Below are 18,346 nucleotides of genomic sequence, written 5' to 3'. Positions count from 1 at the left end.
TCTCTGGAAAACCTGTTCCAAACTTTTGCCTACATCTTCAGTAGATCTCCTTGTTCTCCATTGGTCATCCTCTGAGATATGGAGCAGCTGCCCCTGCTTCAGGACCAGAAGGTAAAAGGTGAAGTCTGAATACCATAGAAAAATATGAAGGCTTTTCTTTTAATCTATGGAGCATTCCAAGTTGATGCTTTAATATATTCACAACCCTGTGCTTTTTACAAAGTTCAAAGATATTTTTTTATTGTACAAAAATCCACAGTGAAAATCACCAGCCAGTTTCTTACATAAATGCTTTAAAATAGAATTATACACCTTTTTCTAGTGTGTTAATTTTGACATTCACTAGCTGGAAAAAATAGGTATGGAGCAGCAATTTGGCTCAGAGTTACTTATTTGGACAGATTTCAGTTTGACCTCTATTACTCTTGTATGTTTTAATGTACATTTACCAGCATTAAAAGAAAACCTGACTCAGTTCCTTTCAAAGCCATTGAACCCTGTTAGCAGGTCAGTCTCCCCCTGTTGGTGAGCTTTTCTTAACTTCAAAATGGTAAATTTTCTGTCGTGGTTTAGAACACAAGGTATGTCAGTGTCAACTTTTAGCAACAGAACAGGTTAGCCACGTTAAACCCATCATAGAATGAGGATCTACATAACTTTTCTTGCAGCCCGTCCTATAGACCATAATATCTCTTTAGGGAGAGACAGTGGACATCTGATCTGAATAATGTCTCAGGACTAGGTTCCCTATGTATCATTTCACAATGGTATTTTTAAAGCACCTTTTTGTAGGCTAAATCCTGTGACCTTTAAAAATAGATATATTATTCTTCTGCATTGAAATGCAACTGTACGTAGTGAATTGCCAACAGTTTTCCTCAGAAATAAAAAAATTTCAGTCCAATAATAGCTGGTTAAAATTCATCTCCAAGATTTTTCTTTAAAAATATGTTCACCCTGGATATTAATTTCTTCACATTAAACCCAGTTAAATATGCATTGCACATGAGGGGCAAATTTCTCCTCTTTTAGTTGAACTGTGGACCTGTGAGCTTCTGAGCAGATCTGGGTAATGTATAGTGCAGTTGTTTCTTGCTTGAGACTTCTTCTACATCCCTCATGGGTAATAAATTCTGGGACTAATTGACCTCATATACTTCTCATGTCTTGCCCTTGTGTACTGGAGCAACATCCTAACAAACATTTTCTAGATTTTCTAGATGGCAGCCACAAGCACAACAGACACGAACTGTAATTTCCTTTTTTTTTTTTTTAGCTAAATTCTCATTGTTTTGGAACTCTTGGGAAATTTGCAACTAACTTCAAGGAGTGAAGATTGTATTTTGACCCACTCTGGTATATTTTGGTATGATTTCAGTCTGAGAAGTGCTAGGACCTAACCACTTAGGAAAAAACAAAGCTCAGACCAGACCAAATCAAAACATCTGATGGAGGCACATAACTTTGAGAAGCGGCTTCCTAAGTGGCTGATGTAATCAATGAGCTTTGAGCTTAGTGGAAAGTCTCAGGTCTCAAGACCTTAGAGGGCTTTTTCTATCGGTCTGGTTTAAATTACACATCCCTCAAAACAACAGCAGTGCTTTACAGTGGTCTCCTCTACCACTGTATGAACTTGTTAAGCAGATCTGCATGTGAACGAAACAAGTGCAAAACATGGCAAATTCTCCTTCTGGTCCCTGGAACCTAGACCACTACAGTGGTGCAGTTCAGGGGCACTTCAAAACCATCTTAAAATCCACAGTTAAAAATCAAAGATGAGAGTTTCACCCTTTATTTATACACACTGCCAGTGTAGCACCCGATTTCTTCAATTTTCAAGGCATTTTGTGTTTCTATGCTTTAAACTGATGGCTGAAGCTTTGCCTGCGGAAGCAAAAAAATGAACCCGCACCGATGATAATCACAGATAAAACCAACACAAATGTTACTATAATAAGGATGTTGATTTTCTTCAGATCCTCTTTTTCACAGTCTTCTGATCTAATGTTCCAAATGTACATTTCTTCCTGATACCCGAAGTTCTGAGTGTACTGGCACGTTAAGTGCTCCATGTTGGAGATCTGGACATTTTTGTTCCGTATCATTGATAAAAGCCAGATGTTTCCACAGCAGTCGAGTGGGTTCCCTGTGAGATATAAGTTTTTAAGTGAATTTTCTAATGCTAAAATGTTGCTGCTCTGTAATGTACTGAACTTATTGTTCCGTAGGTCCAGAACTTCCAGTGGAGAGTTACTACCCCACTTAGGCAGCCAGTTCAGCTGATTTTCAGAGAGGTTTAAATGTTTAAGGTGACTAAACCAAGGCAAGTCAATATTTAAATCCATCAAGTTATTGCCATGTAGATACAAATACTCCAGAGACTTTTCCAGTCCTGATAGTGCTTTAGGTTCTATTTTCAATCCAGGGTTCATGGTGAGATCTAAGACAATCAGAGAAGTCTTGTAGAAGCTGTGTGCTGGTAGGGTGTTCAGCATGTTGTCAGCTAGGTACAAGTACTGAAGAGTAGGAGAATCAACAAATGATACACAACCACTTTCCTCTCCAGCAAGTCTTTGCTTGGCTAATCCGGAGTACGTGCTGCAAAGGCTGACGTTGTTGCTTTGTAGATTAAGCAGTCTGAGGCTAGGAAGACTAGAGAAGATGTCAAATTGCAGGGTCTGAAGATGGTTGTTTTGAATATAAAGCTCCTTCAGATTGGACAACACACCAGCATCAAGGAGAAGGTTCTGTAAAGCATTGTAGCTCAAGTCAAGGACAGCTAGGGACATTAATGCATTGTCATAAGTTACTAAAAATGCTTGGAGACAGTTTTTACTGAGATTAAGGGTGTGAAGGGACAACATTGATTCAAAGAATTTATCCGGAATGGATTTGATTTCATTATAACTTAAGTCTAAATATACAAGCTGGGATAAATAAGGAGAACTTATGTTTCTACTTTGCTTCTGATCAAGAAGATGAAAAGAAGCATCTAGCCACTTATTTTCCATGTAATCCTTTTTATTATGAGGGGATTCAGCAGTGAGCTGGATTAAGTTATTTGATAAATTCAGAGTTACCAGTTTATTTACCTGAGGGAAGACTGGGAAGTGAAGCAATTTGTTTTCACTCAGATCCAGACATCTTAAGCTATATTCATCATCTGACTTTGTAATGTGGAAGGTCTCAATGCTATTCCTGCTAAGGTCAAGTATCTCCAGCTGCCTGAGGTTGAAATCAGAGATGCAAGTAATCGAATTTGTGGAGAGATTGAGTTTGGAAAGGTTCACTAGAGTCTCAAAAGCACCTTCTTCTATTTCCATGATGATATTACTCTGAAGATCTATCTCCACAAGACTGGGAGATCCCTGAAACATCTTGTGTGATATCATTACAATACTGTTGTCTGCCAGGGAAAGATACTGCAGTGTTGGAGCTTGTTTAATGAAATACTCAGCCATCCCATTGTACAGACCGTTGTGGGACAAGTCCATTATTTCCACCTTGGGTAAAAGTCCAATTCCCTCTGTTCCATTCTGAGCAAGCTCATATAAGTGATTCTTGGCTAAATTTATTTCCAGCAAGCTCGTCATGTGTGCAAACACTCCAGGCATGATGAAGCTTATCTGGTTAGAACTTAAATCCAGACACTGGAGGGAAGTGTAAAATGATAATGGCATTTCAGGGATGCTTTGAATCAGATTTCCAGACAGATCTATTTTGTTTACATTCAAATGGAGCTCATGAGGGATTTGGTGGAGGTCTTTGTTGTGGCAAAATGCCTGTGAGTTTGCCTGCCAGAAAAAGAGAGAAGAAGGGCTGTCACACAACGAATGAAAAACATGGTTGCATTAAATATAAGGAAAATAACATTCAGCATCCAGGTAGATCTTTCTTCTGAAACGCTGATCACACCACTTTCTCTGAGCACTCAGACAGCAAGAACAACAATCCTAACACTTCTTTGCAGCTAACAGCACTTATTTCATTTTAAAGACATTTCTGACTTACAACAATAGCATTTTATCTGCATGTGATACCTACTAAATGTTCTCCTTCTTGTATCTTTATCCTGGATTCATTTTAATAGTCCCAAGTGAAGAAGTTTTGCCCTTTTTTTCATTGCAATCAAGCACTATTTCTTCATTTTAGTTCTGATGTTTAATTTTCTTACTTTTGTCACTGCATCAGATTTTTCAAACTCTACTTGAAATATTAAGTACTACTTAGAAGAGCTTCACTCTGTTGGCAGCATGGGTCCCAAAGCAAAGAAGAGGAAAACCATAAAAGGATCCTATAGCCCAAACCCCGTCTTCCCTTCATATTCACATCCTCAGATATTTGATCATGTCTTCCTTTAGCCATGGCTTAGTTAAGCAATGCATCTTTAACCAAATTGGTCATTCAACAACTGAAGCATTTCTGATGAAAATCTCTAAACTCTTTTACTATCCATGTTTACCCTTTTCCTAAGGCTCCAGTTTCCTTCTTGCATGGGGAGCACACCTTGTGAAACCAGCCATACAAGACACCCGTGATACAATATCGAAAAGACAAATTATGTAAAGCCAGCTTTTGAGAGGGAAAAAGCTGTGATGTGCAGTGAGGGTGATGTCTTTTCAGGTCAATTCTCAGCAGCAGATATACGAAAAAAACAAGCATCAAAGTCAAATTTATCTTCCAGATGCAACTCTGTTTAATTGCAGCTAGGATTGAGTCTGTGCTCAGACCAAAGTTTAGAGTGTGTATTCATCAGCAAGATCAGAAACATGAACATGACCATCCTTGCATAAATGTCAAGCTATATTTTGTTATTAAGGAGAACATACAGCAGTGTGAGGAAGTGGCATGTGAAAGGCTTAGGCAGCATTTAATTCACTGGAGGAAAACTCCTGTTATGAATATATTTGGGTGTCTGGGGCATGCAGTGTTCATGAAAAGATCAGAAAAGAAAGAAGTAAAGAAAGAGATCTGTTGAATCTTAACTTCAGTGGAGAAGTAGAATCCAGATTCCATGACACAATGCTTTTCAGACATTAAAGAAACATTTAAAGTCAAAAATATTAAACTCCTTCTGTTTCATGTGAACTTTGAGGTGAATTAACTGTTTAGGAGAAATGGGGCACTAGTCAATGTTTTGTGAATCTCTTTTGCATCATCTGAATTTTGGAGACCACACAAAAATATGCCAGAGAAGCATTAAGTGCTTATTCAAACCTAGATATATACAGACTGCTCCGCATTCCTTCATGTGATACGTCTTTTCCCAAAGATCCCAAGTAATTGACTATTAAACACTGAACGCCTTCCTTTTTTTTCCCTCCAAGTCACTTAAATCTCACCCAGATAAAAAAATTAGGAAAAAAAGAAGGAAATCTTCTGGCTTCTCCCTGAAATTATTTCTTTACTGCAGAGCCCCCATAGAATTGCTCATTTTGAGCTAAAATATGCCCTGATTTGGCTTAGCTCCAAGGCACAAGAAGGAAGCCTCTTCTTGTTTGGTTTGTTGAAGAGGGAGAAGCCAGAAGGATACAAAAATACAGAGTGAGAAAGCAGCAGGTGCTTTGCAGCCTAAGGCAGATGCCAGGTTTCTTCCCACACTTTGAGCCAGATCTCAACGAGTGTTAAACCCCCTCCACTCCTTGTGGGCAATGAATATCTTATCAAAGTACTGATCCAGCTCATGTTGATGCCAGTTGGCTGGTTTTCATTGAAGTTGATGGGTGAGAAGTCAGTCCCAGATCACCAAGCATCTTGCAGGATTTGGCCTTTAATTTACATCCATGGAACCTTCCCAGTAATAAAAGAGACTGATCAAATCTGTACCTCCCACTGTCTGATATTTGTTCTTATAACATTCCCTCTCCCATTATTTTTTTTAAAGTTTCATTCCTTTTCACTGACTATTTTGATCCTCACCAGATTTCTTATCTTTTGCACCATCTTTTTTCCCCTGAGGTTCAAACAGCATGAATGTCATTCTCATCAGCAGTAGAAAGAAAAGATGAAGTACATCTCAGTGGATTGGAGCAAACAGCATCTGTTTGGTGTATCTCTCTTCCTCTCACCTCTTAGCCCAAAGGGTTGGCAGCCTGAGACTGGAAAAGTCTCAGGCTTTTTTTTCCTCGTGTTCTGACTTCATCATCTTTGCCACTGCTGTCATCAGTTTATTCCACATCCATTGGCAAGAAGTACTGCAGGGTGAGGAGCACTTGACCCCTTCAGTGTCTGGTCCCATTCATGTGCTGGCAAAAAATGACCCAACAGTTCAAAAGCTGAGTATCATTTGGATTCTGACTCCAATTCTTCACTGCTCAGCACTGTGTGGAAGTTGTCATTCACCTTAGTAAGAGCCCTACAAAAAAGTGGCTGGATCCAAGCCTTCACTTGTGTTCTGTGTTATTAACTTATGAACATGTGAACCAAAGAATTTGGGCTGGAGCCACTTGGCAATGACCTGCACTTGAATGGTGTCCATTACTGGTCTCAGAAGAACTCCCCAGCTACACAACCAAACCTTAGCAGTTTGCCCAGGTACCTCACATCAGCTGACCTATGATAACCAGTTATGCACATATTCTTGCATCACCTCAATGCAAGGTAAAATAGAATTCCCTAAAATCCTCTCCCTTCTATAAATTATTTCAAAGCTTATCCTTTGCCAGTTAAAACGAAACAGCAGAAACATCTTTCTCTGAGAAGTGAACATGATCTAGTTGAAGCCCTACCTGCCTGTGGAAGGCAACATGAGCTAGTAAGAAGCTCCTGAAATTTAAGCTGTGCCTTGTTGTCTTGCAATAAGTAGATGTGCCATAACTGGTAAAATCAGTGCATGTCAGTCCTGGGGGGGGGGGGGGGGGGTCTGGTAGGAAGTGTTCAATTCCTCTTTTAGGACTCTAGTTCAATGACAGGAGCACCAGTGGTGAGTCAGAGAAGGGTATAAGTTTCATATTCATCCCTCTTCCAGGAGACTTGGGATGAAAGTTTCCATTTCTGAGTTTTTGCTATTCTAAACTGTGATCACAGGGAAGGTACCAAGTAGAACAGTAAGGCTGTGATGAAAAATAATAATGCAGGACTTCAATGGACCATCAGTTCATCCAGTAGCTCCCTCTTTCTTTAAGCTGTGTTTGGATTTACACCCACCTTCCATTGGACCAAACATTGTCTGAAGGAAGACAATCAGAAATTAGCAATGCTGAGCTGTTAATTTATATCAGATGAACATCCCAGACCTTGACTGCAGTGTGTTTTCTGTCAGAGCTAAATTTATCCCAGTTTAGCTGCACACAGCCCTGGATTGTTGGCTTGATGAAAGCAAAGGAGTGGTGGAAACAAGCATGTGTTTACTCCTCAGCAGTCAGCCTGGTCTGTGACCCGTCAAAAAAAGAGAGGGGATGAATCTGCTTGGGTTATTGCACGTCTTGCCCAGCCTTCATATGACTATGATACATGGGACCTGAGCTGACATGTTGACAGTGGCTTCATCAGTCTTCCTTCTCCAGCCAATGAGTTGAGCTGCCCAGACACCTTCCCAAGATCTTTTTATATATACTAGATCTTAATTCCTTTGGAATTCAGGAAATGCAGCAAAACATCAGGGTGGACAGGAATGGAATGAGTCCCATAAGGGAGTTGTGTATAGCTAGCAAATAATTTCTTTCCCTATTTTGGAAATTCTTGAGGATTTGTGCTGAACAGCTTCAATGTTCAGAAAAAAAAAGTTATTCTTAAATGGCCTGTTACAGTCAGAAGCACTTTGATAGGGAAGGGAGGAAGTTCAGCTTTGAACAGTACTATGAATAACATTCATAGTACTGTTCCAGGTGCTCACAAAAATTCCAGGAACAAATTTTGTACTAGGTCAAGAGGCTTTGTCATTTCATTTCCCTCCAGCAGAAGTCAGGTACAACTTCCCTGGCAGCAATGCTGTGTCACGGCAGAGGAAGTCAGTCTCCCTGTTATTACAAAAGGGCTGGTATAGATGCATTTCACAGAAGATACTTTATTTAAAGCACAAAGAACATGGGCTTTATATAAAGGAGTTGATTTTAGGTCTAAGTTCTTTCTCTGTCTCAGTCACAGAATCCCTGTCTGGTCTTGGGGAAATCAGATCAGATTTCTTTTAGCCAGATCCCCCTTAGAGAAAAATGGAGATAATGACCCTTCTTCCAACCTCACCCACTACACCTCTCTTATGTGCTGTCCCTACAACAAGGACACAGCACAGATCCCATCTCTGCCATCCTGGAGAGTCCGGTCCTGGGGGATTCCCATTTTCAGAGATTATAGCTGTTTGTACAGTGCCTGTAACAAGGCAGCTTCAGCCTCATTCAGGATTTCAAGGGGCCTAAGTAAAGCCTTACCATTTCACAGGATGTCCCTTCTGTGGTTCTTGTGTTCACCACTGCCAGTAAGAAGATGATGTACAGTTTCATGGTTCTGCAGGTAAAATTAATTACTGTTAGATTTCAGCTGGGACACAGTGGTCAACACATGTGAAAGCTGGCACCAGATCATCATCAAGTGTGGAGATGGACAAGCAGTGCAATAAATTAACTCATCTCTGAGCTTAACAACCTACCTCTGTAGCCTTGCATTCCTTCAAGTCTGGTGGGAAAAGAGATTTATATGAGCACTTGCAAGGAAGGTCCAAGGCATTTAATGGGTTTGCCCCAGTGTGATTTCAGCTGCTGCCTAGATGATACTCAGGCCACCCAATGAAGTCCAGATGCTCATGCTGGGCAGTGTATCTGGCATCATGGAGAAGGACAACCACTCAAGACTGAGTTACCCACACTCTCCCCATAGAGGCAGCTCAGGTGCTTTCCACTAGGCTGAAGTTTTGGGGTTCTGAGTTTTGGGGTTTTTGAAGTTCTGAGCAAAGTGAACAGGTACCTCTCAGAAACAACTACCACTGGGAACAGTTTCCACTTCCATCCACAGCATTTTCTACTCATCTAGTCCCAGGGTGCCAAAGAGCTTTTATATGTTCATCCTTGTTGAGTTAGTACAAGCAGCTTAAAGAATGGACTGAGAACTTTCTGTCCAAATATTAGTTTTCTAACATTTTTACTAGTTTTTTACACATCTCAGGTCAGGGCAGACTTTTAAATACATCTGAAAGGAGATCATAGAATAATTTGGGTTGGAAGGGACTATTAAAGGTCATCTAGTCCAACCCCTCTGCCATGGGCAGGTACAGATGCCTTACGAAGAGACAAATATGAAATAGAATGTATTTGTGTGAATGAACGGATTCATCAGAGTTTAAGTGTTTGGAAAACACTCCAGGAAAGAGCATAGAAATAACTGCAAAAGGAGCAAAAAACCACTGGGAGGCCTGTCACTGGGCAATGGGAGAAAAATACAATCAAAGCCAAAGGAAAGCATTTCTCCTCCAAGCAGCTTGTTTCTAGACAGACACTAATGAGGTCTCTTGCTGTGGTCAGCACTTATGTGAGCTCAGGATATCAGTTCTTTATGTCAGCCTGTCGCAAACACGTGGACTCTGCCTGTATTTGTACGGCTTCTTGCTGACAGATCTGAGCTGATCTTGCCCACATGCAGGGCCAGTGAGACACACACCCTTTCACAACTGGAAGCCGTGCAGCGCTGCTTAGCTAGCACCGCTCTTAAGTTGTCCCAGGAACAAGCCTGGATCTGGCAAGCTCCAAACACACACCAATCCCATGTACATGAGCCAGAAAAGTCCTGTATCAATGGACTGTTACTCGGTGGCTTCTACCTGGAGAGCATCAGGAGACTGGAAACAAAAGAGATAGGATCATTCCTGGCTGGTGTAAATCCCTCTACTTAGTCACTTTTTGAGGGAAGCAGTGGATGGCCATGGTCTTTCACAGCAATGGCAGTTGCTGAACAGTACTGCCAACAGGTTCACAATGGGAACCTGCCCACTCCTCCCCTTCCCTGCCAGAGAATAGAGTTGTGTACTAGGAATAGAGAAACTGGTAGGATTAGACCGCAGCTACTCTATTTGCAGATTGTAAACTCCTTTCGTTTCACAAGAACAACCAGTGACGAATGATAATCTGGGACCCCAAGGTGAAAGAATTTGGAGTTTGTCTTTGGTTGTCAGTAGTGGTATCAGAAGTGTGCTCCTCCACTCTAAAACAACACCAATGATGTAAATTCTTGACCTTTTAATTAATGTTTGCAAAATACACTGAAATCATCCTGTGGAAGGAGGAATTGCTGATGCCACTACCCATATTGTCTCTGCCTCCCCCCTCCATTCCTCATTCCCCATGTTTAGAGTGGATGCCTCCTAAAGAGTAGAAAATTAGTTTTGTCATTTGAGTATTAGTTTGCTGGGATAGAGAGAAAAGACAAACATACCACTGCTTACAAGGCTTTACTAAGAGCCCTCAAATGGAAAAGCTTTCTGTTTAGATGCAATGAATTAAGTTGAGGATATTACCCACAACAGGACACCATCCTGCTGGACAGCATGTGACCCATGCACTCTGCAATGTGTTCCCTTGTCACACCATCAGTAAAAAAAAAAAAAATCATCCCATTGCTTCTTAAATAGTAAACCTGACACATTCGAGGATCTTAACATGCTTTGAAATTTCCTGCATTTCAAGTTTATAAAGCAACTGGGGAATTTATGTATTTAAACACAAAAATCTGATGTAATGGCTTGCTGTGTAAGACAGATCTGTAGTAAGCAAGGATGCTGTCTCTCAAGGTGTTTCTAAGGTGACTGTTACACCCTAAAGCACTAGGACATGGTGGTCTCTTCCAACATGAGACCACATGGACTCTGACCAGAGTAAGGTAAGCCACTCCTCATAGAATCATTTAGGTTGGAAAAACCATGTAAGATCATCAGGTCCAAGCATTAGCCCAGCACGGCCAAGACCCCCACTACACCATGTCTCCAAGTACCACATCTACACATCTTTTAAGGCTATTTCCCCTTGAACTGTCATGATACACCCCAAGCTCCTTGAACATGAAGATTCCCTTCCCAGGGTGGTTTTCAGTTCTCTGTCCAGCTGAGGAGCTTTTCCTGATTAGCTTTTCTCTGGACAACATTTAGACCTTCCTCAGTAACACCTAGTGTGACACAGTACTGCATCCCCCTCCTCTCTACCTTCTGGACAGGTCTGAACAACCCCCCACTTCCCCCAGTGTGGAGCTCAGGGCTCACAGGGCCACAATTACCCTGGTGTCAGAGAGCGTCACCACTAAGCCCTGCCTGCTGGCACTGATGTCCGTAACCACAGCTTACAAAAACAATCTGGGAGCAGCAGTAGCAACAGCTCAACCTAAAGGAGCTTTTACTGCTCTGAAGCTTTCCCAGACGTGAAGCAGCTTCTTGTTCAGTGCCACTTTGCTCCCACTGGAGTTGTGATAAAAATCCCAGCATACCTGAGAGAAAGACTGAATTATAAAACCTATTGAGTGTCACTGCTTTCCATCACAGTACTTCAAAATCACCCATCCTCAGCTGAAAAATATAAGTGGGATCAGTGAACATCATCCCCAAGGAGTCTTATTAAGTGTGTAAAACAATTTAATGCCTGGAAAAAGCATGGTACGCAAACCACGTCAGCATGTCCGCTTAACAAATGGAGGGCAAAGGCAGAGAACAGTCATTTGTCTCAAGACACATTTGAAACCATGGAATAACTAGGGTTTAATCCCAGTTTTCCCATTTCCCATTCCCAAACAACACTTGTCTCCATCCCTACTACAATAATAACCTTGAAACTACTTTATAGATGTTGCTTGCAGCTAATAACAGCAGCACTTTCCAAATTTCTCCCACAGGTAATTTTTGTTACTGCTTAGACAATTAACACAGATGTCCTCCTGTGCCAAGGAGAGTTAAATACAAGAGAACACACAAAACACAAACCAAACTCCCCAGGGTCTGATCCTTTTCCACACAAGACTTTTAACTGCCAAGTTAGAGCCTTCAGGGCTAAAAAGATGGAATATTTCACATTTACCTTGTTTCAAGGTTTTCTTGCATCCTCAAACACCACTTACTATCTCTTTAAAAACCATATCCAGATCTTCAAAATGGATTCAGTCCTGGCATCAATGGAATTGTTCTTCAGCTTCTGAGGATGCCAAGTCACTCACTCATAAGTTCAGAACAGAGGCATTTTTAGTGAAATAACCTTAATTGGAACAGTGTCTGTTTTAATTATGCTGCTTGTCTTTCTCCACACTCCTCTCTGAATAGAGTTGCCTGCTGTGCAACATCCTGAAGCCCTTCCATGGGACAGGAGTTGAGAAATGGGGAGATTTTTGCCAGAGGAACTGCCATGACTGGGCCATGGGTTTGGCGGGGGAATAATGACTTATTATTGCCACTGCCACTGTCTGCCTGCATGTGTGAGGCACGGCAATGTGTTTACTTTAGGGTTTTGTGTCTATGAGTTACATTCCTGGGGGCGCTGTGGCCTCCTGAACCTAAATCTCTCTCTGCATCTTCAGAGAAACAACACTTGAGGATTAAAAGTTTAAAATTCATGGCTGATAAATATAAGGTCCAGAATTCAGAAACCTGTCCTGGACTAAAGAACTCTTTTTCTGTTCAGAGATGGGCTCTAAGCATCTTGTTTGCTTTGCAATGCACTCTGAAATGAGAGGTATAAATCATAGAATCATAAAATCATAGAATCATAAAATCACAGGATAGTTTGGGTTAAAAGATCATCTGGTTCCAACCCATCTGCCATGGACAGGGAAACCTTCCTCTAGACCAGGCTGCTGGTTTAGTTATGAAGACATTATGAAAAAAACAACAGGCTAGGTCATGATTATGTGCAATGGACAGAAAAATCCTGTCCTAGTTAGAACAGCTGGGACCAGTTCATCACTGTGTGGATGTAACCCAAATTGTGTATTCTACACCCTCCATGTCATTTCCCAGAAACTGTTAACAATAGACCATTTGCAGCAGCTGCCCAGAGCACATCTGACCCCTCTGGCTATAAGCTGGGTGTTAAGAGGCCTGTGAGATAGGAGGATGTTCCTGTCCTCACACTCACGACTCACGATCACTCATTGTGGAACTGCCTGCCCTGGGGGAGGTACTGGGCATTCCTGCCTGAACCTGAGGGTCTTGGGACTTCTGGTACCACTTATGAGATCCAGAGGAAGACCAGAACCTCGACCGGACTGTGACCAGCACTCTCAACCGGACTGCGGCCATCACTCGCACCAACAGGTTTTTCCTCTCCTTTTACTTTTGGACTCTATGGATCATGTGGGGCTCAGCACAGGGGCCAACAAACACCATTCTGTTCGTGCCCCAGGGCACTGGGTTATACATCTGGGTTTTGTGGGCTAAAACCAATTGTTCATCTGAATAATTGTATTTATTATATTATTTTTACTAAATTGTAATTCTGGTTTATAATCTCTTTTGAGTTGGGTTCATTTCTCCTACTGGTTTACCTTTAAACCAACACAAATCCACATTAAGTTTTCAGGAGAACAGCCTGCCAGTGGGATTATCACAACCCCAGACTGGTTGTCCTTGACTGGGTTCTCATCAGACTAATTTTGATCACCTTCCCCCAAGTACACTGTGTCTTGAGCTTCCCTAGGTTGCAACTGGCTGCAGTGCTGTTTTTCACTTGATCCCTTTGGCATGCTTCCTGAAGTTAAGCTCTCTATCTGCAATCCCCTTGGGATAAGCAGAAAACTCTTGTCAAAGTTGGGGACTGGCGTCCAGAGGTTTAAATTCCTTCTGGATGCTCTATATTTAGAGTTTGCCTTGTCAGGAGTGTGCAATAGCACTTAACATGCACAGACACTTTTGCAAGGAAAACCTCAATTATTTGAGTCCTTAAAGAGAAAAAAAAAAAAAGAATTAAATAGGATATTTTTATTTGGAGTACTAATATGCCTGAAATGAAGAGCAGCGAGTAACCAGGATGACTGTAACTTCACACTTTCTACACATGGATGTTCAGAGAACTTTGGGAAGTTTGGATTTGCAGGGATAAAAATAGTAGAGGTTTTGTTGGTTGCACTTTTTAATAAGCCAGCTCTGCTCCTCAAGCTGTTTTACCGAGTGGCCAAGCAGCTGTGCCATCTGAACTGTGAAGAAGAGCCTGGACAGAAACAAATGCCAAAGCAGGAGGGAAGGGCATGCACTGATTCTGCTGTTCAGGACTTTCCTTCATTAAAGTCACAGCCTCAGAGGACACCAGCTGCACTGGGAAAAATCAGTGCTGTCCTTACCACCTTTGTCTGTTTCTAAAGGGGATCTGACAGAAACCAGTTTCAAAGACCCTGAAGCATTTGGCTGATTTCCAATTTTCACAATTTTTGTGCTTTGGACTACCCAGCAGTTTACACCTTGAAGTGATGTTGAAATATTAGCGTGGTATGGGCTTGGTAAGCCATGTCTGCAAAGCAAGTGTCACCTTTATCAGACAGACTGGGTCATAGAATCACAGAATCCTAGGATGGCTTGAGTTGGAAGGGATCTTGAAGATCATCTAGTTCCAATCTCTCTGCCATAGGCAAGGACAATTTCCACTAGACCAAGCTGCTTAGAGCCACAGCCAGCCACTCTCATCTCCATCTGGCAGAGTGGAGAATCAAGCTCTTTTGTGCACAAAATAGCAAGGGCTCTCCCATTCCACTGATGTCAAAGGGTTTACACCTGTGACTGTGTGAAATCAGGCCCTTCCTGATTTTTCAGTGGTCTCCTTAGCAGTCATTGCCTGTTTGGTTTCTGTCAACATCAGCTGAATTACATCCTATACCGCATGAAGCCAATGGCACCTCCTTAGACCTACATCTCCTCTCCTCCAAACCCTCTTCCCAGTGTGGCCCAGAGCAAGAAGGAAAAGCAAATCCCAGCCACTGACTCTCACCAACTGGACTGTAATTTGCTGCAACTTCCTAAGGGTTTCAGTAAAACAAAAATATGTCTTGATTATTATGTGTCTTGAACCTCCAGAACTTTTAGAGTTTGTCCATCCATAACACTGCTGTTTTCTAAGGCACTGCTTCTGGGTTGAGTCCTGTGTTGAGCCATATGAATCAAACTCTTCAGAGAAGAGTTTACATCAGTGTTACGCTCCAGATTTTAAGCTATAAGCTGCCCAGAGTGGATACATTTCATTTAAGACTTTTAAAAAGCCTTTTGGTTTGTTATAACCTCGAATTTGCATCCAGAGAAAGAATCATACACTTTTCTCTAAGAGAAAGTATTTCAATCTAGTGAGAAAAATAAGATTTTTTGGCAAACAGTTTTTAAGGTGTAAAATACAACCAAGAAAAAGCATTGCATTAAAACACCCAGCACAAAAACCCATTCCACTGAATCAATATACCAGCTTTAGTAAAACACAATTAGTTGGTTTAAAGTTACTCACAAGAAAAGGAAAAGAGTAAAAGAAGAAAAGAGATTAAAAAGGTAAAGAAAGAGAGAAGAAAGAGAGAAGGAGACAGAGAAAAGGAAAAACGGTTACCGACAGATTCAATGATTCACATGGTGCAGGCTGCAGGAGAAAAGAGAGAGCTCACACGGAGTCTCAGTTTAGTTTTCCCTCCCAGGCCTTCCAGTGTCTTCCAGTGCCTTGAAGGCCAGAGTAAGGGGTGCCAGTCACAGGCTCCAGGGGCATGGGGTGTGTGGGTGTGTGTGTGGGCTACCAGACAGGTCTGCCTTGACTGACAGCTCAGCTGCATGGCCTTCAGCTCTGCCATGTGCTTTCCATGGGCTCAGCCATGTTGGCCACAGGCCTTCCAGCTCTGCCATGTGCTCCCAGCAGGCTTGATGTGCAGGCCTTACCACGTACCTGTGGGTCTAGGCCCAATCCTTACACACACACACACACGCACACACACAGAGTGAGTTGGTTCTGACTCATATCAATAATTCAGCGAGATTCAGATCCAGTATCTCACAATCAGTTAAGTAAAAAACCCAAGCTTTTGCCTCAGAAAGTGGGTCTGAACTGCAAGTGCAGAAGTAGTATGAGTCTTGCTCCCTTTCAGCTGGAATAGCTCCCTGGTGATTGGTCCCACCAGAGAGCTGGAGATTTCAATATTAACCCTATTAAAAAAAGTAAATAGCTGATGTCATCCTCAGCCACAGCTTTTGAGAAGGAGGCACAGCTCCAACTCTTGAGACCCTACAACATCTCCAGGAGTTGCTTCTCCTAGTTCATTTTGCTTAGTGTGTCATGGGCAGATGCAGCCTCATACCTCTCTGGCGTCAAGTCCACATGTCAAAATAAGGCATTCTACATCTCTTGTGACCCCAACATGACTTTTCTCCTGTCTTTGGAAGCTGCTGTCTTCCTCCTTTCTCTCTCTGCACCTCTCTTCATCTGCACCTGTACTAAGTGTTTAGCCAACAGCATGTCCCCACTAAAAATTAACGTTTTCAATTAATCAGACACACAGAGTTTAGCCAGATTCCCTATTTTATTACCATGTTTTAATACTCCTCTTTCCAGGAAAGAAAATTTAAATGAACCAACATTGCATGAAACCCACAGGCCTGGAGAGTTATTGAATGATGGGTTGGGTGAAGGGATAGTAGGAAATGGGAAAATGAAGACACATCAGCAAAAAGTGACATTTGCAGATTAAACTATCTGACCATGAAATACTTCCCCTGTTGACCAAAGCTCTGGGGGAAACTCAAATTCAGGAACTAAAACAGAATAATTTCTTACCATCTTATCCTAGTGCAGAAAAAAGGAGAAAAATAGGCTTTTAATTCAGCATTTTTATTTTAATTGGCAGTTAAGTCAGTGTTTGGGAAAAGGTGTATTTAATTTATATGACCTGACAGGAGACAAAATGAGGTGAGGAAAATTATTTGTGATAGATTTGGTTGCACGATACTGATATTCCCCATTGAAACCATCCATCGTTGTATTAGTAAAAGGTCAAGCAACTATACGGTCAATGAGATGTAACCATCTGCTTTAAAAAGAGATGACTGGTTGTGAATTTTTGTTATTGAAAATTAACATATTTTAGCATTTTAGAGTAATAAGTTGATTTCAAAGTTGAAATGATAACATCTGATTTAAAATAAAAAAAAAAAAAACAAAAAAACACAAACAGATTTCCATTGTTGTGAAAAGTCAAACTTTTGATTCTATTTAAGGGAAACTTATCTGCACTTTTATCAAAAATACAAGAGGTTTTGGCTTTATAAATTTATCTGTGACTTTTATAAAATTAGGATTTTCTAAAACTTTACCAGTTCCAAGTATTGTCTAAATGTTAATTGCCTTGATAACAGTCCAGATGCAGCAAAACCCTCTCAGTAAGTCATCGTTCACCCAAGGTGACATTCAAGCTGTCAGGATCTTAAGAGTAGCAAAATAATCCTGCCATCCCACACCTCTTGCCCCAACGGGGAGAGCTCAATGACAGTGCTGATAGTAAGAAGAGCAGATGAGCCAAACAGTCTTTTGGTCATTTTTCCCCGGGACTGTGTGATTTGCCCAAGGCTATATTAGGATTCAGTTTCGGAGAGATGGGCGAATGGCATTTAATCAGTGCACAATGCTGATCTCTGCAATACTCCTGGTTCACAGCACTGTAATGCAGTGATACCATAAATAGACTGAAGTCCTGTGAAGAAAGAAAAAATGCCCAAACATGTCCCCATCTTTCATTACTGTAAGCACAGAGAAGAATAACAAACTCTGCATATGACAACTGTGTTGTTATAAACTAACCAGTGCCTCCTTAACATAAGGGATCTAACTTGCTGCAGTGCAAGTCCCTTATGGATTAAATATACAGCTGTGTGGATAAAGCCATCTACACAGTGTGTTTAGCCAGTTCTTCAGCCTATTCATAAACACAGAATATTTTATTTATTGAGTAACTTCCTCATCTGTGTTAATTTTAAAGGCTGCAGCTCTAAGTCACTGGAGCCCTCATCTCTCCCACAGTCAAAAGCTCAACTTTCCACCACTCTCCCGCGTTCACACGCATCTCCACGTACCTGTTCAGTGGCTCAAGGAGAATGAGGAGGAGGTTTCGCCTCTGCTTGCAGCCTTCTGCCTCCCAGGCTCTCCCAGGAGCTTTTCCAGAGTAAGCTGAGGAAGAGTTTCCTTAGGGGAGTCGTACCTCTATTGCATGCCAGCTGACTAAAATTCTGTGTGCTCCGAGAGAAGTTTGAAGTCACAGGGAAAAAAAATACTCCCCACAGACTGGTCCTTGAATTCATTCCTTTGCAGTCATAATCTCTTATATATTCCCAGGCTCCCATGAGCACGTGAATACATACCTCCATAATTGTTTTAAAATGTGTGTGTCCTCTGTGCTTTTCTTTATTTTCCATTTAGTTCATTCAATCTTGGCTTATTTC

General features: G+C 41.5%; 1 protein-coding gene across 3 annotated transcripts; it reads right to left on the bottom strand.

The window, feature by feature from the left end:
- Positions 1–220: 220 nt before the first annotated feature.
- On the bottom strand, positions 221–18,084 carry LRRC32 (leucine rich repeat containing 32). Of its 3 annotated transcripts, none has more exons than XM_027669827.1 (3): positions 17,981–18,084; positions 8,367–8,442; positions 221–3,794 (listed from the first exon to the last, which is right to left on the bottom strand). In XM_027669827.1, the coding sequence occupies exons 2-3, from the start codon at positions 8,436–8,438 to the stop codon at positions 1,854–1,856; spliced, it is 2,013 nt and encodes a 670-aa protein (XP_027525628.1). In that variant the 5' UTR covers positions 8,439–8,442; positions 17,981–18,084; the 3' UTR covers positions 221–1,853. The 3 variants fall into 3 exon arrangements, with proteins under 3 accessions (XP_027525628.1, XP_027525707.1, XP_027525786.1); XM_027669906.1 differs by lacking the exon at positions 17,981–18,084 and adding an exon at positions 15,804–16,437; XM_027669985.1 differs by lacking the exon at positions 17,981–18,084 and having other exon boundaries at positions 221–2,747; positions 3,093–3,794; positions 8,367–8,480.
- Positions 18,085–18,346: the final 262 nt, after the last annotated feature.

This window comes from Corapipo altera, unplaced genomic scaffold, assembly GCF_003945725.1.
Source record: "Corapipo altera isolate COAL_440 unplaced genomic scaffold, ASM394572v1 0, whole genome shotgun sequence".
NCBI lineage: Eukaryota > Metazoa > Chordata > Aves > Passeriformes > Pipridae > Corapipo > Corapipo altera.
Note: the sequence above shows the minus strand (reverse complement) of the source record. Positions and strands in the feature narration are given on the sequence as shown.

What these genes read in the sequence shown, in the direction of transcription:
- LRRC32 (XM_027669827.1), bottom strand. Translation starts at nt 8,438, where the DNA reads ATGAAACTGTACATCATCTTCTTACTGGCAGTGGTGAACACAAGAACC. An exon ending in AAGGGACATCCTGTGAAATG is followed by an intron (nt 3,795 to 8,366) that starts GTAAGGCTTTAC and finishes TTTTTCTGGCAG; the next exon opens with GCAAACTCACAGGCATTTTG.